Source organism: Malaclemys terrapin, chromosome 2 (genome assembly GCF_027887155.1).
Source record: "Malaclemys terrapin pileata isolate rMalTer1 chromosome 2, rMalTer1.hap1, whole genome shotgun sequence".
In the NCBI taxonomy this organism is placed as follows: domain Eukaryota; kingdom Metazoa; phylum Chordata; order Testudines; family Emydidae; genus Malaclemys; species Malaclemys terrapin.
The window spans coordinates 221,441,968-221,465,358 of NC_071506.1; the positions used below are offsets into that span (position 1 = coordinate 221,441,968).

At 38.0% G+C, this 23,391-nt stretch overlaps 1 protein-coding gene across 1 annotated transcript in view; it reads left to right on the forward strand.

Annotated features, from left to right (window-relative positions):
• TBC1D5 (TBC1 domain family member 5) overlaps window positions 1-23,391 on the forward strand; it is a 286,376-nt gene that overhangs the window by 25,799 nt on the left and 237,186 nt on the right. The window contains exon 2 of the mRNA XM_054020011.1: window positions 11,190-11,256. Coding sequence (XP_053875986.1) covers window positions 11,190-11,256 — 67 coding nt within the window. The remainder of the gene's footprint in view (window positions 1-11,189; window positions 11,257-23,391) is intronic.

Genomic DNA, 23,391 nt, shown 5'->3' on the forward strand with positions numbered 1-23,391 from the left:
AGTAATGTTTTCCTTTTGGATTATGGGAGATTCTTTCCAGTGAAATGTTGAATACCTAATCCAACAATTGCTTTTAATGTTCAGTTGACATTTTTTGCTCCACTTATATGGAAAGAGGTTAATTGTGTTCCAATGCTGTTTTATAATTTTACGTTTAAAATGTAGTCTCCTGTACCTCCTCTTGGTACTGGTCTAGTAACTGCATCGGTTGGTCACTCAGAGTCAGGTCTTCTGATGCTGAGTATATCCAAAGAGGCCAGGATTTTCCTGCATCAGTTTGTAAGGGCATAGAGGGGTTGGGTAGCCAGGTGGTGTGGATCATTGTATGCATTTTCCAGGGTGGGCTTCCTCAATATAGATGAAGTCAGTTGAGACCAGGGGTACTCTAAAGGGCCTGGGAATCTCAGGTATACGAGACAGGTTGGGATTGGTGCTTTCTTCTTGGCCATTAATGTTTAATGCATGGGGCTGGCTGCCAGATACTGGTATTAAGTTAACATGATTTTGTTGTCTTAATAAAAGTTTCCGTCAGTTTTCTTTTTAACCGTGCAGTTGGTTTGTGTCTTACCTTCTTGAGTATGACAATGGCAATGCGTTCTTTAAATTCTGCCTAGATGCAATCAGACTATCAAGTTCCTTTTAAAATCAGTCACATAATAGATTTGTAATAGAATGCCAACATGTTTTTTTGTTTGTTTTACACATGCTGCTCTTGATTTCACAAATATTTGTTATCTTCTGTCTCTTGTGCATTTGTATTTAATAGTGTTAACAGTCATCCTTGACCCCACTTGTCCCAACCAAGGGATAGAATTTCAGTTCTTCCACCTGTTCCTACTTCTTAATGGTCCAAGTCATGTCAGAGAGATATAGGCAGCAACCCCCCTGAACTATTCTGACTGATAAAGAGGGGAAACATCTTAACCTAGCCTCCTGTTCAGGATAGTCAGCTACCAAGCACTACTGGATAAGCATGGCTTCCTGAACTATTGAAAATTCTCTGACTTTACTGACAGTCTCCCACAGTCTCCCAGAGGACAGATCATGTTTCCAGACTCTCATAGAGAGAGCTAAAATGTTGCGAGGATCACTATCCAATCAGCAATAGATGTATCTGATGCATTTTCGAGTGTAATGGCTGCTGTCATTGTTATGGTCATGGCCCCATGCTTGGTTTTCCCAGAGAGATCCAGAACACCATTGAGGAGCTTGCTTCAGTGAGACTCTTCTGTTTGATCAGAAGACAGATGAGTCCTTACACACTTTAAAGGACTCCAGGGCTTCCCTCCACTTCCTAGAAATATATACATGTGCCCTGAAGAGAAAATTCCAACAGCAACAGTACAAGCCTTGACCGATGGCTCAACAGTTCTTCCACCAGAGACTTCGAGCCACCTTGTAAGAAGCAGATAGCTCAAAAGATCTGCTTCTCCACACCTTCTGCAGCATATTCCTCATTCCAATCCCAGCCCTTGGCTAAACATTTTTGATAGGAGCTGAAGAGCTGTAAATCACGGAGTCCAACACACTTTGGGGGTTTTCTAGCACTTTTTCAACACCTGGAGTGCAACACAAATAGACAAGTGTGCGCTCAGCATCATCCATTCTGGCTATATGAGAATTTGCATCCCTACCCCTTAAAAATCCCCTTTCCCCACCCCCCCTTTTGGGGGCCACTCTCAAGAACATTCTCAAACAAGAAGTGGAATCTCTCTTAGAGTGGGTTCCTCTTGAGTACCGAGGGAGAGGTTTTATTCAACATATTTCCTAGTGCCTGAAAAGAAAGGTAGTTGAAACCCATTCTCGACCTCTGCTATCTCAGTGGCTTTATTTACAAACTCAGGTTTCACATGGTAACATTGGCATCTAGAAAAAGACACGTGGTTTACAGTTTTCGACATGAAGGATGCCTTCTTTCACTTGGACATTCTTCCCACTCACCGACACTTTCTCTTCCCCTACCTCAGTGATTGGCTCCTTGTCGCCACGTCACACCAGGAGGCCAAGGCACCAACATCTACAATGCTGCAACTTCTCTCGTTTCTGATGGTCAGCGTAAACGCCAACAAATCAGGTCTTATCCCTCTGTATAGTTTGGACTTCGTCAGGGTGTGCCTAAATTCATCACTTCAAAGGCTTACTTGCCAAGAGACAGGTCTTAGGCTATGAACATTATCACTGACCAGATCATAACCAGCCCCAGAGTGCCTGTCAAGATCTGTCTGTGTCTCCTAGGTTATGTTGCCTTTTGCAAGACTCCACCTTTGTTGCCAAGCAGCATGGCTTCAAGCTGTGTACTCACCAAACTGACAGTCCATGAGCAACATAGTAACTGTTCCCACCGAAGTGATATCATCCCTAGCATGGTGGAAGAATTCCCATCAGAATTGTGTCCTTGCCTCCTCACCAGACAGGACGATTATTACCGACACGTCCCTGTTAGGTTGGGGACCTCACATGGTCAACTGTACAGCACAAGACACCTGAACATCTCAAGAATCCAGGATGCACATCATTGTTCTAGTGCTAGGAGCAGTTTGAAGGGCTTGTGAAACATTTCTCCTGTTGTTCAAGGTCACCATGCCCCAATAATTTCAGACAATCATCTTTTACATCAACTAACAGAGAGGAGCGAGAGCCATCCTGCTGCATGCAGAAGCGGTCAGGCTATGGAACTGATGCATCGGCAACCAGATTACTCGGCCAGTATTCTACCTCTAAGGAAACCTCCCAGAATTTTCTAGCAGACTCTCTCAGTAAACACTGTGCAGATGATCATGAGTGGGAGCCTCACAACTTTATGGTAAACAATATTTTCCCTCCATGGGGGAACTCTCCCAAGGATCTGTTTGCCTCCCAAGCAAATAGTAAGTGCAACATTTGCTGTCCTAGGGAAGCCTTGGTCGCCACTCACAGGATGGTGCTCTACTTCTACCATGGTCAGATCTTCTGAACTATGCCTTCCTCTACTACCAATTCTGCCTTGAGTTTTGCTCAAGATTCAGCAGGACAGGTTTTTGTCATTGCCCCCAATTGGTCCAGCCAGTTTTGATTCCCAAACATCCTACACATGTCATCTCAGGCACCTATCATTATTCCTACATTTCCTGATCTCCTGACTCAGGGGAATGGCAAGATCAGGCATCTCAACCCCCAGCTGCTTCATCTCAGAGCCTAGCTTTTGAAGAGGTATCATCTTTAGAGCAATCGTGTTCTGAAGCTGTAGGGAATGTCCTTTTTAAAAGTAGGAAGGATTCCACTAGGAATTGTTACTTGCCAGGTGGAAGCATTTCTTTCTCTGGGCATATCGGACATATTTCTCCAGAAGCCCCAGGTATACCTTTTATTCTGGACTATATTATTTCCGTTAACAGAGCAGGTTTTTTTCCATCAGTTCCTTGAGATGTGCAATCCGTGCATACCATCCACCTTCACAGAGCTGCTTGATCTTCTCACACCCTCTGACTAGCAGATTCTGGAGAGGCCTAATTCAAACCTTTCTGCCTATAAAAAAGCCTTGAATGGGACTTGAATCTTGTGCAGGTCACATTCCTGGTAGCTATTACCTCGGCCAGAAAGGTTGGTGAGCTCGGGGCGTTGATGGTGGATCCTCCTTACACTATATTCCATAAGAACAATGTTTCATTACATGTGCACCCTAAATTCACCCCCAAAGTACTGTTTCACCTGAACCAGTCTATCCACTTACCTGTGGTTTTCCCAAAACCTCTCTCATCCTCAGAAGAAATGGAGCTCTGTTCCTCTGACATTCAGTGAGCCTTAGCCTTTTACCTGCAGAGAATGAAAACAATCTGCAAATCCCGTAGGCTATTAGTTGCCATTGTGGAAAGGGTCAGAGTTCAGGCTATATTCTCTCGAAGAATCTCAAAATGGATTTTGGGCTGTAATTTGCTCTGCTGTCATCTGTCTACTCTCCCCCCCTCCTTATGGGGTAAGAGCTCCACAAGAGTGCAAGCAACATCTATGGCATTGCTTTAAGGGGTACCTCTACTTCAGTTACATGGAGCTCAGTCTACATGTTCATTAGACTTTATGCCTTGGTACAAAATTCCTCTGCTGTTGCATCTGTTGGGACACCAGTCCTTTGTTTGGCTGTGCCATCTATGACCTCACACCTTTTGAGCACTGCTGTCACACAGGAGTAATTCATAAAGTCAAAATGGCTGAGAACTTAAAAAGTAGACCGTACAGATCACAAATCCCAGAGATGACCGAACCAGATGCTATTCTAAACAAAAAGAGCATTCAACCATGCTTATAGCTGTTTCCTTGTTTCACACTGACTAAACATACATTCTAGGCTTCAGAATGACACACAGACAGAGTGACAGTCTGGGAATCTTCTTATATAAATAATAGGTATATTGTGAGAACCATAGTTTTAGTATAGGAGTAGCATTCCATTGGTATAGGAGTATAGGAGAAGCATTACATAACTTTAGTAGGCCAGATTCTCCTTCAACTTATGTTGGTGTAAATCAAAGTAGCTCAGTTCTTACTCCAGATTTACAAAGATATACAACTTGATTCAAAATCTGGCCCATTGTTTCCAAGCCAATTTTAGTTGCCAGCGTGCTAGGTTTGGTCTCCTGTAAAAAGTGTTCAGTTGTCTTAGCCAATAAGACTTTTGTTCTAAGTATTTAATAGCAATTTCTAAGTCTGGCAAAGTATCAAGAAGGCAGAAAACTGCCTGTCCTATCCAATCGTCAACCTTTTGGCTCCAACTTTATTAGAATCATGGGGCATGAAGCAATTATTCCTTTTGGTCAGTTTGCAAATGAAAACAACATTTAACTAGGTTTTATTTTTCTAAAATACAATGATTGCATATCCTTGTATTTTACAGTTTGTAGTCTTAAATTGAGTGCAATTGAAGAAACATTGGGTACATTAAAGAACCATAGTAACCCTGAGATTTAAAAAGGAAGTGGTGGTATGTTTTTGCTATTATCAAAGTAAAAGGTCTCCAGAGACCACCTTTTATACCCTGATTGTGCATGTCTAAAACTAAGCAAAGCTGTATGACCAGTGTTGTCTCAGGGGGATGCTGAGTCATTAGCTCCTATTTATTACATCTCAGCTGGATTATTGCAATTTACTGTTCACAGACCTTTCAGGCTGTTTATATTTTAAATTAAAATTAGCTGCAACATTCTGGATGCAAGCAGTAAGTCACTCAAGATTTTGTACATCATGTTATAGCAATTTATAGCAATAGTTCCAGACCGATTCTAAGATTTTTCTTTCTGTAAAAGTATGATTATTCATGGCCTTGTCCATAGCTGTAATAGACTACTACAACCTCTTTATTTCACTAAATACTCATTTTATGATCTCTAAGGACTCTCTTGAGGTTTAGAGGTGGCCATTATTTATTGGTTGCAGACAGTCCACTTGATGCTGGGCTGAATGCAGCATGGAGTAAATGGAGCTAAATCTTACTGAAGTGTTTGAGTCAAATTAATTGGTGATCTAAACACTAGTTTAAGTTACATGTTGTAAATGATTGACAGCAGTAAGTATAACTGGCACCAATGTGATGTTCAATGCATGAAACAGAAGAGGATCAAGAAAATCAGTGTGGCCAGAAGGGGTGAGATAAAGCGTATTCACTATAATCTAATTTCATCTTCTGTTAACAGCAATCACAGGACTCCTGGTACCAAATTAAACCCTGGCATACCCAGACTAAACTTTTACTGGAAGAGGTATGCATGTCTGCTGGCCAGTGCTGTGCGGCTCCCACAAAATGCTGAATCGGTGCATATTACATTACTTTCTGTTTACAGCTAGCTATACATTGACCAGTTACACCACTGTTAACGTCGTCATTGAATTTGGCCCATTCTTCCTGTAAAGGATTTACACTATGTCACAACTACATGTGCATTAATATAGTATTGGTGCACACCTACGATCTGAGAATCCTTCCCAGGCACATCATGGAGGGCTTATTTTCCATTAGAATATGGTTCATGATTTTACATATTTTTAAAAAAAAACTTAAAATTCAATTTTGGGAGTGGAGGGTTATCTTAGTAGATAAATAAAAGACAAGAGTAGCTAAAAGATAATAAATCTCGCTCTCTTCTCTGAAGATATTTTTTGTTGAATTTAATTTAAATTTTAAACTTAAGTGGTATATTTGAACACCATCTCCGTCCCACATAAATCTGGCCATGGTTGCCCCCAGGAGTTTGTGGATCTGTAGTTGTTACTTTAAATCCTTTTTCTATTTACAAAAATAAAACTCCAAACTTTTTTAAAATTGGAAGTGAGTTTTAAAGAGGTCAGAGAGCCACAAAGTGTTGTGGAAACTACAAGAGAGGGAATAATTGAAAACAGCTTCTTCCCCCCTACCCTCGTTGGTTGATCGTTTTTATCTGCTACTCCTTCCTTCTGACTGTTTCTCCTTTCCTTGTCCTCTTCTCCTCCTACCACAGCACAGTCTGATTGCAAAGCACCCTGAAAGTGGGGGCTGTTTCAGGCAGAAGAGGTAGCGTGGAAGATGTTACAAAGTCAAAAATAGGATAAAACTTTTTTATAATATGGTGCTACTGAAATTCTTTGAGTAGAATAATTATGAACTTGGAGAGACAAAGGGTCAAATTTTCAGAAGACTCCACTTAAATTTTATCCCAATTTCATGCACCCCTATTTTATTTTGTGTACATTTACTAGCCATGTTTTTGCCTTCACAAATGCACTTTGGGCATTCAAATCTTTGTATTTTGCATATGAAAAGTTGTGCATGTAATTCTTGGTTAAACTATTTAAAACAGATTTTTTTTTTTTGCTTAAAGAAAACATAGTAATCTATTATGCACCTACATTTTGCTATGCTTTTGTATGTATACGTCATTGCAAAATGCCAGTTTAGTCTAGCAAAGTAGAAATCCAAAAGACAGATCAGGATTATATGTCCTTGTTTTTTTTGCAGTCCTGGTTATTCTTGCCCGTACGAAATGTTTTCTTTTATAAGTAACTGCAAAACAGTGGAAGCTTCTCAGGATAGATTTTCCTACCATATTGTTCACCAGATATGCTATCTTTCCCTACTGCTATAAACAGGCTCTCATTCTGCACCTTTATGTGTCAGTTTTGCCTACCCACTTTCAGATGTCACCATCCTCCACTGTTGCAAAACTAGTCTATGCGTGGGTACTGTAGAATATCTTGCTCCAGTGTCCGCTTTGCTGAAAACTCAAATATATATATGGAAAATATATCTTTCTAGGAATGTGCAAAAGCTATATCAATGTTCAGGGTAATTTCTCTCATCTTTGTTAATTTGCAAGATTAACAAATTACACACTTCATCTAGTGCAAGAGTTCTTGACCATTGGTGAGCATGGTGCACAATTTTTAACTGTTCACTCATTACCAGAATATTATCTTTTTCATTTATGGCAAAGATTGTTTTGGCACAGTATTAATATTTAAAATGCTACCAAAAGATCTTTACAAAGCAATGCATGCATGTGCATCTGTCAATGATCCTAAATTACTTCAGATACAAGGGGGGGAAAAGGTTTGAATTTAAAAGATTGCTCTAACGTGCTCACCAAAAAGTTGCATCATTTTTATTTCAGACAACTTCAACAACTTTCTCAGAGTGAAATGTTCTTCAACTTTCTAGCCTAATAATTATTTTATAAATATCAGAAGTGCAGTGCACTTAATTCTTTAGCTGAAGGCATTATTTTCAGTTTCTGTACACTGCTTCAAGCTTTCTCCATTTAATCATTTTAAAAGCTTATTTGGTGTAAATTGAATTTAACACTGTAGTTGCAAGGGTGTTATGTAAAAAGTCCAAGAGAGCATGGGAGCCTAGGATGTTATACAAACAATTGAGCTTCAGAAGTGGAGCAGCTACTGAATCATCTTAAACTCTCTAGCACCCTCTGTTGACATGAATAGGTAATGTCAAGTGTACTCTGTTCTTACTCCTTTATTAAATGCATAAGATAGAAATCAATATACCTATTACATTTTACTTTGTATAGACTTAGGTTATGTAGTGCAGGCTTAATTTGTGGTGTTCATCAGTCTCGTTTTACTTTTATTTTTTCACCTTCAGTCAAGTTAGACCAGTTGAAGATTTTTCTGATTTGTGTCTGTTTTAGCTAGTCTTTTTGTATTTTGTGTTGTTTTTCTTTGCCGCAGAGATCCTCAGGACATCGCAAACTACATATATCGTGCTGTAGAAAATCCAATCGCCTGTTCTTTTGTAAACCTTTCAATTATCAGACCGTTCTTTCAAAATAATAGGAAGCCTAGAATCGCCCATGCTAAAATTAAGAATTTATAACTGCATGGAACAGATGTTTTCATAAACATTTGCTATAATTAATTTCAACTAGGGGATTGAAGGAACAAAGCAGTTTTTTCCCTCTTCAAAACTTTATTGCTTTTTCCCTATGCAGCGAACTCAGAAATCTTAGCTTTAATATTGTTAATGAAACAAATTTACTCTTCTGTTTAGTTTTCATTGTGAGAAAGAAAAGATTAATTTGTACAAGATAATGGCCTTTGGAAAAATGGAGGAATAAGTTGAATTTGAAGCATCATGTGGAAGGGGTGAAAATACTGAGGATGAGTCAATGGCTTAATATTTTATGAGGCCAAAAACTCTATGCTGTCAAGTGTCAGCATCCCTTAATTATTAGAATAATTTTACGTGAATCAGTTTGATATTGAATATATACCAATGGAGTAAAATAATCTGATGGGGTTTGATGTTTGAAGAGTTGTGAACCTTAGTGTTGCAAAGAAGCAAAGGGGTCTTTTGTGGCATTATATATAGTTTTAATGCATAGTATAATGCTTATTGTATGTTGATTACCCCTTTATACTCGAGATCTGCAATCTGTTAAGTAATTTTTTTGTTTGCATTACACAGCAAAGACATTTTGACTAAAATCAGTCTTCCATATTTGTGTTGTCGCTGGGTGTTCATTTTGTTAAACAAAACAGTCTTCTAATAAAATAGCTGACACTGCCTTGCAGATGTGTTCTGTTTTTTCAGGGATAGGGCTTGAAAAGAAAGTACATTGTAAAACCAGAATTTGCTGACATTAAACAGAAGAAAAATATCTGTTTATCACTATTTTCTTCCTCTCATCTCTGTGAACAGAATTTTTTTCTTCTATATATAGCAAAATAATCTTTAAGATAAGATTTTTTTTTTTTAAAGTTTCAAAATAAGCACAGCTTAAATTTTCTATATCAAGTACAGCTGCAAGGAATTTTGAGTAAACTAGTATTCTTGACTTATCTGTCATCTATAAAATGTACAAAGAAAAATAGGTAGCTGTCACTAAAATTACATTTCAGCTTTCAATAACCTTTTAATGAGTAGTGTAATTATATAAGTATGGTACCTCAAGTACTTCACTCAATAATTAAAAATAATCTCATCTTTAAAGTGAAAGCTCTATAATTATTATTTGACTTAACCAGGACCACTGTTATGATCTCCAGTGGCACCTCAGATTGTTCAGAGTGGTTTGAAAGTACAAATTAAAATTGTATAAATCATTAAATTATTAAGCTTTAAATATGCTAAAACCGAATGTAACGTGGTATTTGAAAGTCATGCTATAGGAATTTACAGGCTTATAATGTAAGCAAATACTTGTCTGTTACGTTCTCCTTGTCTCTAAGAATAAAACACTGCATTGTTAATAGTAATAAACAAGTGTTTTATATAAACTAAACTTAGAATTGTTTTACAACTGAAAATAAAGATGTTTATTAACAAAAATTCATCTTCAATTAAAAATAAAATTTTAAGCAGAGTGCAAACTTGTCAGCAGGAAGATGTGTCTTCATTCTGGCAAGGGTAAGCAGCTTTTGCAACTGGGGAATGCACGATCTGATTTCCTAAGTGAAATCACTTTTATCTCTGATTCTGAAACTGACAGCCTCAAAACCCTTCCCTACTTAGTGCAAGGTTTAAGAAAAAATAGTTATGACTTTATAATATATACGTAGAGCAGTTTCTTTTCTTTTGTGTTAAATATACTTACCAAAGATGTGAGAACTAAAGAGTTCACAGGTATTTCTTCAATAGGTAGGAAAGTATCAAAGGGGCAGCAACTCTTTATTCCAGAATTCTGAACTGGTAGTAGAAGCTGTTTAAGATCAGATCCCATTCCTTTTCAACAACTAGCCTTGTACAGTATCACATTTTGACTCTTAAATAAAATGCCAGCATGTCGAGGGACTGGATTGCTCAGAAAGACTATCTTTGATGCCTTGGTTATAAGTTTATTTTATCCTAGGGCATGAGTTACTGAAAAATAGTTTTCATTTGACTTGTCATTGGCTTATATGAAATGAGTTAGTAATAGTAGTGCCTAGCTCTTGGCTTTTCATTCCGAGATCTCAGAGTGCTTTACAAAGCCAGTTGGTATAATTATGCCTCCATTACAGATGAAAAAATGGAAGCAGAGGGAAGTGAAGTAACTTGCCCAAGGTCACACAGCAGCTAGGTGGCAGAGCCAGGAGTAGACTCCAAGGCTCCTGAGTCCCAGTGCGGAATTCTATTTACTGGGCCATATGGCCATACCTCTTGCACAAGTGTTTTATTTGAATAAGCATCATAACTCAGTCTTGATGGGAAAAGATCAAAGATTCAGAGGTATTGATGGTGGACTACCCTCTCCCTTTTGTAAGTAGTCTGTCTTGCTTGGAGGCATGTTACTGAGGCAATGTGAGGGAAACTTTAACCGCCCTGGCCGCCTTCTGTGGAAAGAAGACTTCATTTTACTATTCACTTAATTACAAATGTTTCAGATAGGAAAAACATATTTCTTTTTCATCCATTTTTATTAGGCATTATCTTTTAAAAACATCTTATTCCTTTAGGCTTGTCTCTAGTTGTTAAACTCAAAACCCCAGATACAAACACCTTTGAGGTTTGGGAAAATTCATATCCAGAACTGAAGTTTGAGACTTGAGGTCCTCTCTAGTTACAATCAATAATATTCTTTAAGGTGGAAGGATGAGACCTATCCAGGTAAAGTTGTCTATTTCTTAGCCATGAAATGCATTTGCCAAATAGATTAAGATCACTTACATATGCCCTTACACTGATATTGAATGCAGCAATGTATATCCTTGTCTCAAGACTAAGGTCTGCTTCTTTCATTTTTGTTTGTTAGGAGGATCCCATGAGAATGGAAGAACACATCATGCTTTAGACTCTGATGGAACATTTATTTCTTACAGGTAGGTACTTGTTTGCTATTTTTAAAAAAAAATTTGTTTGACTAGAATGGGAATCATCACCTACTTAAAACCAAAGAGCAGTCTGAGATTATTTGAGAATATTATACAACTTAAACTGAAGCATGCTTTTTCAATAGATTGATTTGATATCTCTTTTCTGATGAATTAGTGAATGCTTGAAAAAACAGATTGATTTGTGGCGCATATCTTGTTAAAGGGAGCAAGCTAGTTAAACATTTCAACAACAAAAGGCTCACTTGTCCATGAAGTGTGTTTTTCAAGTGATGATACTAAAGTCTTTCACCTCTAAGTGTGTCACTTAAGCTCAATATGTGCTAATACAATATTTAATTCACCAGGATCATCTTTGTGATCTGCAAAGTCACTGAATCTACTGATCACATGGGAGCCTGCTAGCACTTAAATTGTAATTCACAAGAGAATTAAACGTTGTTTGGTAATATCTAATTTTGATTTATCATCTGCAATCATGACACTATTGCATCTCAATTAGTAATAAATACTAGAAATACCATTTAAGGAAAATAGAATACTAAGTTAACTTTTTTGTTAGCGTTGTCATCAGAACTTTGAATCTTGCTTGAATAAATGTTTGAGGATGTTTGTACTTTAAAACAGAGAAAGCTAATAGGAAGAAAAATTCAAGTGCTGCTTCCTGTGTTAGTTGATAACTTAGATAATGGATAAAAGTGGTAGAAGTGTTATTTCAGACTTTATATAAACAAAGAGCCAGTTCCACTATTAAATTAACATTTGAGAACCATCCATGTTTGGGAAAATCCATAGTTTTGGTACAAGTACAGTTTAAATTATATGTCTGCATAATGAAATCTGATTCTTAAATGTGCAGTAAGTAAAGCCATGCTAATCATCAGAGTCTTTCAGATTTATTTATACAATGTGCTAATGAGATTCTCTGAACAAATACAAAATATCAAAATGAATAACAGAAATAATTATTAACAAACTTAGCCAATGTTAACTAAAGGGTTCAAAATCTCCACCCCAAAAAAGATCTTTAAACCTCTCAGGCAAAACAAAAACAAAAACCTATGTAAATGGATAGACCTTGCAGCAATCCCTGAAGGTCATCCTGAAGGATCAGCAAGGAGAGTGAACTCAGAAGTTGGGGGCTTTTGACTGAGAACATGCTGCCATTATCTTCAGGACATTTAAGTGTGGAAGCTGTTATCTCAAGCACCTCAGCTGATCTCAACTGCCAGATTATAACATGAAAGGAGAGTCTGTTTCATTCGGGAGTTGAGTACCCTGCACTTTGCGGGATGGGGCCCATAAAGTAAAGCTTTCCGCACAAAGGAATTGCAATCTGAGTCAAGTCCTACAGGCAAGATTCTGGCCCACACTAAGGCCCCTTTGCACTGCTTGAGCCATGAGGATGCCATAAAGCTGCGCTAAAGGGACAGCAAGGGATTCCTCCTGTGTTAAGAATTCTTTGCTTGGGTAAAGGCTGCGCTGTGTCACCCCCTTCCAGCCTAGGGGTGTAGAGGGTGAACCAAGGGAGGGAGGGGCCTACCTATAACACACACTGCTTCTTGTCAGTACCTGGCTGTCCTGTCAGGTCTTTGGGGCTGTTACAAGCCAATGTAACAGAGCAGCCCTGGCATTGCTCTAAGTTATGCTGGGGAATCGGGGAGCACAAAGTTGTCCTTCGTTCTCCCCCAGCTCTAGGAGTAAATATAATAGTATCTTGGTCACACCGCTACTGAATGGTAAGTGCATTCTGAAAGAGATGTTTCCAACACAACTTTATAAAACTACCACTGAAGTTAACAAATATTTATTGCAGTGTCAGAGTATTAATTTATTATTATAATTAGAGGCAAGATGATAAAGCAAGGTAATACAGTATATTAAAAAAAAACTTTGGCTTTGAATAGTTGGCAAATCAGCATTGTTATTAAGTAGCATTACAGTATTTAAGTTGTGAAATGAATGTTTTCTGCTCAGTGGCAAGTGGCTCCTACCATATAACAAGACTGACTGTAAATTTGCTGATAGGTTTGAATGTAGCATTGATAACGTGCAGCACAGAGCTGTTAAGGTGTACAGACAAAAACTTGATGAGCAAGAGAACATGAATGTTAAACTATATTGATTTTGTGCAGTGTTGTTGTAGTGGTGTTGGTCCCAGGATATTAGAGAGACAAGATGAGTGAAGTAATATCTTTTATTGTACCAACTTCTGTTGGTGAGAGAGAAAAGCTCTCGAGCTTACACAGAGCTTGAAAGCTGCTGTCTCTCACCAACAGAATTTGGTCTAATAAAAGATATCACTTCATCCATGTCTCTTTAAACTACATTGAAACATAATGGTGGTAAAGATCTTACCTGTACATACATGTTATTTGTTTACTAATCTGTTTCCGTGCTGTCCAAGTATCCTTCAAGGATGTAATTCCATCAGAGAACATTTTTAAATGAATATTATTTTGAGTAAAATTATTTACTTGAGTAAATTACTAATTTGATAGACTATAGCAGCTCCTGACCGTTCTATTACAGTGCACCATACTTAGGTCAGAAACCCATTAACAAAGTCTCTAACAGGCAGTAGTCTTTTGGGTCAATGCAAGTGTTATATGTGCAGTTAGCTGATGTGCACTAAGTGCAACTGAAAGTTTTCCTTGGAAGAAACAAATTTCCTTGTACATTTAAAAAATATGTTTCTTTTAAGTATCAACAGCAGTTGCATTCGAGTTTGATTTAGGAAAAACAGATAGGTAGTTACAGGTGCTTTAGAATGTTTGAAAGTGCACTACTAACATTTTTCCCTGTTGTATAATTAATCCCAAGAACATGTTGTTTTAAACAAAATTTGAAAATAAAAGGTTTAAAAGTTTTAGCATGGAGGTAATATTCATCATCAATTAAAGGTTCGTATGTCTAATTTTTAACTACAGCTATACTGATGGTGCTGCCTTAATATTTGTTACTTAAAATATTTTATACATAGTCTGTATCTTTTTAGGGTGTGTGGATCTTGTTTGCATTTGTTATAGCATATGTAGTTAATTCTCCTTACATTTAGATAAGTGGGTGTTTTCTCCTAGCTAATTAAGCAGTGGAAACAGGAAGTATGTGTGACTGGGACATTTCTAAATATTCTGGGAAGTTTATGGATACATCCTGGTTAGGTGGTAGAGAATTTGTTAGTTGATCTTCAGCTTCTGATTCAGATTATTTTGTGTGTGCTTGAAAAGAAACATTAGTAGAGTAAAATGTGTTTAAATAGTCTATCTTTGTAAAATATCATTGAAAGCTTGAAGTTCACTAATGGTAACATTTAAACCATGGGGATTGTTTGTGGGTTTTTTAGTATTTGAGTGCTCTTATTATTAATAAAAACTGAATTTGATTATTTTGGAAGAACTTGTTATTTCCATTAAATGTGTGTTATACCACCACAATGGAAGCCTTTGCTAGGTGTGCAAATTGTTCACTTGGCCAACAATTTAAGCTGGACTCTAACCTCACTATCTGTAATACAGTGCCACTGGAAAGTAGAAATATTGTCTTTCTCTACTTCCCAAGGGCAGCTGACCCCCTCCTCGCCAAAGAGGTGAACCCCTTGCCAGCACATGTGACTACAGACTATTACATTAATCTGTTTAGCCGCAGTACCAGCTGCTTGCATGTTTTTAATTATCTTATTAGATGGTATAACAGTGACCTATGAAATAAAATGAAGGTGAGTATTTTTTAACTTTTTTTACAGGCTATTTTTCTAAATTTATTTTAATGATTTAATAGTTACTTTTAGGGAGAGCTATAGATGCAGATATTCATTTTGTCTTTATAGAATCTAACATCTCAAGGACACTTTTATTTTCTTCAAAGGAGTTTTCGTACATTAGTACTGCTAATAAAGATGTGGACTGAAAAAGCTCACTTTTCATACTTTTTTGTTGATTAACATATGTTATGATTCTGAGACTTATGACCAATATGCTTAAATAATTTCTGAATAAATTTTTGAATCATACATGACTGTAATTTCTAGATTCCCAATATATCCCAACAAATCTTTTCTTTAGTGGGGACTAATTTCCATGACAACATTTGATCATTCAAAGTTCTGTGATGTGCAGAAACCGTGTGCTCCTCTTTCTGCTATATGCAGTGTTTTTGTATCTGTGTCTCTCTAACTAATAAAATATATTACCTCACCCATCTTGTCCCTCTTTCTGCTATTATTCAGGCAAAGAGATGATCTGGGTATGAAAAGATGTTGGCACACAATCTTCCTCTTCTTGACAGGCTCTGCTTCTCAGTTGTTTCCTCTCTCCCTGCAGGTTGGTCCTGCTGGCTGAGTGTTTTTCCTGTGCTCCAACCAGCTACTAGAATCCCTATGGAGTACACACCAAAGAAAGGAAGCAAGAGAGATAAGCTGTGTCTCCATTTCTCCATCCCTCTCCAGCTGTCTGTCATAAGGCTAGTTTGCACAGTGCTCCCATCTTGTGTACCTCTTGTCCTCCCTTGCTAAGAAGCAGCTTTCTCCCAGCCTCACAATCATCCTTGGTTGTCTTCACTGATTTTTTTTAAAACCACCTGCAGGCAAGAATATGGCTCCTTTTTCTCATGTGGCCAAAGATCTCCTAGAGAAGAAGAAAATGGAGGCAAATCTGGAGCCCTCTGCCATTACAGTTGCCCTTTTTCTCCTCCTGCCTTCTATTTCCTTTATAAAGAACACCAAGAGATTGTTCCTATGTTTTTTCACGTAGCTCAGACTAAAAATTAGAGCAGAAGGCCTACTGGGCTCCTATCTTTCTACAAGGAAGCTCCTTTCAGAGCTACGCTTCCTTGTCCACGCTTCTGTTTCCAAGATCGAAGAGTCAGGCTATCCCAACCCCACAAAGCTTTCACCTTACCAAGAAACCTGAAATAGATGGCTTCTCAGTTTCGTTCCCTGCTGGCCACAAGGCCTCCCAATTAAGATTTGATTTTGTCTGTACAACCTAAATCTCTCCTTGTTGTCCTCTGTTCTGACCCTTTTGAATCATTACATTTGATAGCCTTTAACCTTTGCTTAGTGGAGGTGGCCTGTTTGGTTTCTGTCACTTCATCTCCACGTGTGGGCACTCATGTTTTGATTTTCTCCTGGTTTTCTCCTTATGGGATTTTTCTCTGAATACCAGGATTCCCAAAAAGGCCCTCTGACATTTCCTGCAGAGAGCTTTGAAGATTTGCATTCTTCTCTAAATCATTTCAGAAATTCCCTTCCTTTCTCATCATGTTGGGTGCAGCTCTCTCCCATCCTCACAATCCTCCTTGGTTGTCTTCACTGTTTGTTTTTTTTTTTAAAACCATCTGCAGGCAAGAATATGGCTCCTTTTTCTCATGTGGATATATCTTGTCACTTTTTTAAATCCAGATTCTTTATTCTACAGCTGATCTCTGTAGAAACCTCTTCCTGGCCACTCCACTAGAGGAATTTCCACCTTTTTGAACCAAGAAGGAAGAAGCCTCAATTGAGGCATCTTGTCTCAACACTACTGTGTGGCTCTAACTACTTTAGCAAGCACTCATGGTAGGTGCTTTCTGTTCTTCCTAAGTAGTGGAGCTGCTCTTTATTTTCTGTGAAGCAGAGAAGGTAGTGCAGGCCTCCACTGTAGTTGCCCTTTTGGGTACAGGACATGGGTAAATGGTTAGAAATAGGAGGGTGAGTGTAAACTAACATGCCTGAGAAGTTCTCAATTGGAGATCAGAGTCTATGAGAAGAATCGGGTGCCAAAATCATCTTTATCCACAGGGGCTCCTTGAGAGCTTGATGATAAAAGGAGAAAAACCAAGGACTGGCATTGCCTTTCTCACATCCCCAGAAAGCATTTTTAAATTTTTATTTTTTCGTACAGGAAAAGTACAGTGTGTACAGGTGTCATAGTATTGTGAGACTGTGTTTTTCATGAATTATTCAGTTGTTCACTGTGTGCGCCCAGTAAATGAGTCCCTACTATCTGATCATACTGAATCAGGGTCTATCATTGATTTTAGTTTTCTGGTTCAAAAAAGAGCTGATAACATGGAAACTGTTGGTTCCATAAGAAGAATGTAATTGTTGGCTTGTAAACATCTGGCAAAGGATATTCCTTTCCCTATCTTTCATTTCCCTATATTAATTAAATTATTATACTACTTTTTTCCATTAACGGTCGGTTTCCTCTCCCACTCTGATTTCAGACACTTCAGTGAAATGGGTCTGTTCATGAAACACCAGTTCAGCACTTTTCAGGGACATTAGTTGAAACTATTTGTACCCATAAGAAAGCCATCAATAAGGCATTCTTGGTGGAAGGTGTCTGGGTGAAACCTCTAAGGCTATGTCTACCCTGCAATTAAAAACCCACAGGTAGCCTGTGCCAGCTGACTCAGATTTGTGGGGCTCGAGCTAAGGGGCTGTTTAATTGTGGTCTAGACGTTCAGGTTCAGGCTAAAGACCGGGCTCTAGGGATCTGCAAGGGGAGAGGGTCCCAGAGCATGGTCTGCAGCTGACCCCCAAACATCTACACCTCAATTAAACAGCCCCTTAGCCCCAGTTAGCTGGCCTGGGCCAGCTGCGGGTGTCTCATTGCAATGTAGACATACCCTAAGTGCTCCTGTAACGTAAGTAAATAAGGAAGGTGCTCAACTGTGGAAGTCTGACACAAATAGTCAGAATGAATTCGGGTCTTCCTTTGTTTAGCAAGCACTTCAAGTCCCATCTCTTTGCACCAGCCTCACCTCGGTAAGAGATGGTGATACATACAACATCCAAGGGTGGAACAGAGAACTTTGTCCTTACAAGGCTCAAGCTGAAGCTAAATATTATGATGAATGTCTCAATGTAGAAATAAAATGCAGTAGTTATCAATACACCTTTTGCCTAAAATTGTAGCAGATAGTCCACTGAGAAGAGTGACCAAGGAAATAGCACCTAGTTTGACACACACATACAGTGTAATGAATCTGGTATAACATTGGTTGGAAACAATATAACTTACTGATGATTTTTAGATATAAATGGTACCACTAGATGTACAGGAATGATTTAGATAAACCATAGAACATACTGCAAAGAGGTTCTTTGGTAATCACAGATACAAATGACTTTTTCTTAATTGGCAAAATATATTCCAGTTGTTGATCTACTGTATGCACACAGTAACCACAGTGGTTAAATGTAGTTCATGTGAGTGAAAAACATTGCACTGGTTGCTAAAATGTTCCTAAACCCCAGCAAAATTGAAAACCACAATAATAGAATTACTGTTTGTTCTGAAATCTGAAGGAGGAGACACTTGTGGTAAGAGGAGGGAACAGAAAATGCATTTAACTGATAAACATCATCTTCCAAAACACAGTTTAATGAAAAGGTTTTGATGAAGAACAAAAACTGTAAATAAGCTGCATAGCATTTGGGGTCAGTCTGGTCCTATTTGCAGAATTTAAAAAAAAATGTTCTAATTTATAGTAAGCACCACCAGTCTTTTAATCATCTTTAAGTAAATAAATAAATAAACTCTGTGCATTAATGTCATTGTCTTGGGATTTAAAACTTTTTATAAATCCCCCATATCCTACACAGTCTGACAACTGTTCATTACTAAAAAGAGCATGAATTAAAATATTTATTAAAAGTTCTTAAGCACAGCAGGTCTAAGTAATGCAGTATCAGGATTCCTTTAAAACTCAAAGCTCAAATCCTCTTTCTGCCAATGTGACTGAAATTGACAGATAAATGGCACTACATTCTTCTTGGCGTTGAATTGCACATTTTCAGATCTTAATCATACTGGCGTTTGCTCCTTGGAGAGGAAAACTAGTCCATAAGGTTCTTAGTGACCTAAAAGCAAGAACATCTGCTGCAGAACCATGAGTGAGTTGTTGGCTGACTTTAGCAGCAAGGGAGCCTGCAGATGATCAATTCCTTTCTCAGCACTAGGTGTCATTGCAGCCAGTAGGATTTTGAATGGAGGAGTACTGTATTACAAGTTGCAACAGAACTACTGCAGCTTACCCAAGATAACTTTCGTTTTCATGTAGATTCTGCTGAAAGTAAATATGATTAGTAATTTTATTTTGCTAAAGAAACTACAATGCTGAAGTTATATGTAAGGTATATAAAAGAGCTGAGGACTGATTCGTGTTAGTCCAAAAAGTTTGAACAGAAAATTTTCCAAAATAGTGTAAAACTGAAATAATTCTGAAGAGCAATGAGCATCATCTTTGCAATGTAAGAATGCCTCTAATTTAACCTGCTGAATAAAACCAATCTGAACTAACAGGGAAAAAATAGAATATTTGTTTCATGAAATCACTTGGACATGATGATGGTGTCAAAATGAATAGATTTGTAGAGAGAGAGAGGGGACATTTTTATGTCTTTCTAACCAGTCAGACTGCAATATGCTCATGAACTAAAACAAGTTGTAATTGATTGAGTCACCCTGCGTGTCCTCATACAGTCAGTTGCATAAATGTTTTGAAATTGCAAATGTGTGTAAACACTTTTTTTTAAACTCTTGTAATGAGATCTCTGATGCAAGATAATTCTTTTCTGATGATTCTTCTGTGCCCTAGTTACACAAGTGCAGACTATCTCTAGTGAGGCAGGTGTCAACAAAGAGAAATACAGAAATGTTGGTACCCTCTAGCAGCACAGTTGCACCTCCACCCTTCCTGTGTGACTCTCTCTTTAGCTTGATGATTGTCAGAGCTGTAACTTTTAACTTTCATTATTAGCATCTACAAAACACTACAATTTTAGACCATCTTGAAAAGCAGTGTTTGTATTGGTATAACAAGAGGACATAAGGGAAGGACTTGGGGCCTGGATAATAGTTTACTAGTAGATATAAATACAAGAAGTGGGAAACAACAAATTTAATGATAGACCTATTTGTTGCCTGAATATTAACTCAGGAGAACTAGTACGTGGTACCTGGAGGATTCGCTAATTTAAAAAAAAGTGACTCTGCAATGCTAATAAAAAGTGTGCAAGGTCCTCCAGGTGGTGACCTCACACAACTTATTAAAATGGCTTCTGTTCCAGAGGACCGGAGGGTAGCAAAGAAAGGTACCTTTATTTACAAAGGGCTCTAAGGGTGATCTGGGGAATTAGACAGGCATGCCTTATATCTGTAGATGGCAAGTTGGTTGAAAAAAAAAATTAATCCCCCCGTAACACCATGCTATGATAGGGTCTAGCCAGCACATTTTGTGTCAATCAAAATTCTCTCTCTAATCACTTGAAATTCTTTGTGTGTCAATAAATTAGTGGATAAAGGAGAAGCAGTGATTATAACTTATTTCCTTTCAAATGCATTTGACAAAATCTATTAACAGAGGCTTCTTTAGCTAAGTAGTCATGAGGTGAGAGGCAAAGTATTGTCATGAATCAAAAACTGGCTGGGAGGCAGAAAACAAAGACTAGGATTAAATGGTAAATTTTCTTCTTGACAAAAGGTTTCTCAAGGTCCCCTACTAGTTTCAGTGCTGCCAGTTATATTAATGATCTGGAAAGGGGAGTGAGCAGTGAGGTACCAAAATGTACAGATATGACAGTTATTTAGGTTAGTGAGGACTGAGTAACTTCAGAGGAGCCTAACCAAACTAGGTTAATGGGCAACACAGTGAAGTTCAATGTTGATAAATGCAGAGGGGGAAAAAAATTAATATATTTGTATACCTTACATGGTTCTAAATAACTTTCCTGAGTGGATACTGCTCTTCGAGCATCCTTGTAGTCCGCTCAATGAACACCTCTACTCAATGTGCAACTGCGGTCAAAAAAAGCCAAACAAGATGTTAGGATGTACAAGGAATGGGATGAAGAGCAAAACAGAAAATATTATAATGCGTTATAGAAATCAGTGGTGTGGCCTCATCTGGAATATCAGCGTAGTACTGGCACCCCAGTCTCAAAAAGGATATTGCTGGGGGTTCAGAGAAGGGCAATGTGATTTGATTGATATGGGGCATGGAAAAACCCTCATAACAGATTGGAAAAAGTTCTGATTATTTGCCTTAGAAAGGAGATGAATAAGAGGGGTCATGATAAAAGCATATTAAATAATGAGTGATATAGAGAAAGTAGATCAGGAGCTTCTGTTCTCCTTGTCTAACAACACAAGAAGGAGGGGGCATTCAATTAAATCAAAAGGTGGCAAATTAAAAACTTACTTTTACACATTGTGTAATTAGACTGTGCAACTCACTGCCACATCCCTGTCTCATTGCCACATGTCACTAAGGTCAAGATCTTCGGAAGATTTAAAAGGAGATTGTACATATATATAGCTAACAAGAATATCCAAAGTTCTTATAGTTAATGCTAACAAATTTTTGAAGCGATATTAAACCTCATGCTTCAGAGCTAAAGACAACTGCTAACTATTAGAGAACAGAATGAGACCTGTTTGGGATGAGGTTAGCAAATTACCCCACATCTGTCTCCTGCAGGTTCCTCTGAAGCATCTGGTGTTAGCCACTGTCATAGGAAACTGGATGAACTACAGGGCTGATCCAATGGCAGGTTCCTGTGCTTATCAGTTGATGAATTGGCCTGTCCTGACTAGGTGGTTGAAAAGGCTTTAGTAGAATTAGCTTAGAACTTGACAGGAGACGAGACAGCATCCTCCCTGGAGCTTATTTGGTCATTATTGCTTCTGTTGTCTTTTGTCATGTTATCCAAGATTTGCAGAACAGTTAAATATAGCTTGAAACATGGTACCACCCACAGACTTCCTACCTGACCTTGGACAGATTGCTCTGTTTCCCTTTGCCACAGTTTTCCCATCTGTAAAAATGAGGACATTTCTGTACCTCATAGGCTTAATATATTGATGTTTATGAAGAGTTCTTGATACCACAGTGATTGCTGTAGAAAAGCGTATACAAAAATTAAAGCAATCAGCTGTATTCTTCTGGCAGTGGACTTGTGGTCATTACTTAAATGAGGAGTCCTAGCAATGCAATGTCATGATGGTGAAAAATACAGCTTTCTTACTAGTAATTGGAATTCCCAAAGTTATTGCCTCCAAGGTCCTCACTTGCTTTCTCTTCTACCTCAGTTATAAAGAGTATCTGTCTCTCTTCCATGCAGGAACTAGAGGTGCCATTCACCTCTCTTCTCTCATGAGCAATGGGATTTTCTGAGTGCTTAGCACTTTAAGTGCCTAAATGGGGATCATATAAGTACCTTAGGTAGATAAATGAGACCTGAGTTCGATTAATATGATTTCATAGCGGACCCAAGATTTTCCGCATGCTATATCTGTGTGGAAGTTCTGGACAGAACAGGAAAAATAATTGTATTTTCCAAGCAAAAACAGTCACTAGTCCAGATGGGGAATGTGGTGCTTGAGGGTGAATAAACTATCTTTGTTTCAGGTTTGTTTTGCTCTATATACTTGTTGAGTGGTCCTCAAAAATACCGTTTTTTTTATTTTCCCATTTTTGTGCAGTAAACGCCTGTACTTTCATCACATTGCTTTCTGCTACTTCCCCTTTTTAAAATGCAGTTTTATGCTGTCATAAATAAAACAAATTCTGTGTGTTTCTTGGATGCATGCAGGAGCTGTATGTTTGACAAGAGCTGTTGCTTTCATTTAAATGTAAATATTACATTTAGATATTCAGATTTTCCCATCAATAATGACCTCAAATTGCAGAGCATAAGGCACAATAATTAGGGAAATCATTTAGTCTGACAGCATATAGCATCAGTAACTTGTTGCTTCATTGGGTGCTTGTGGAGGTTGAGTTGGGGTCTCAACAAATTTAAATAAAAACATTTTAAATAAGTAAAATGAATAAAAATGGCAAATCAGGTTTACTGGGCCTAGGCACATTGTGGTACTTCACATCTTTTTTTCTGACAGTAACAGCATTGCTTAAATTTTTTTTAACCCATTTCTTTGGGGTCATTCTGCTGGGGATCCCTTTTTCCCCCCACTTGAGTAGTGACCAAGAGCAGGGAACCAGCCTGGGATATAGATCATGATCTGGAATCTAAGTGTAAATGCTTGAGCCCCAACAGTAGTGTTATAATATCCTCTCCTGGGCTACTGTGTGTAACATTTGTTATCTGAATATTGTTTTAAGGATTAAACTGTT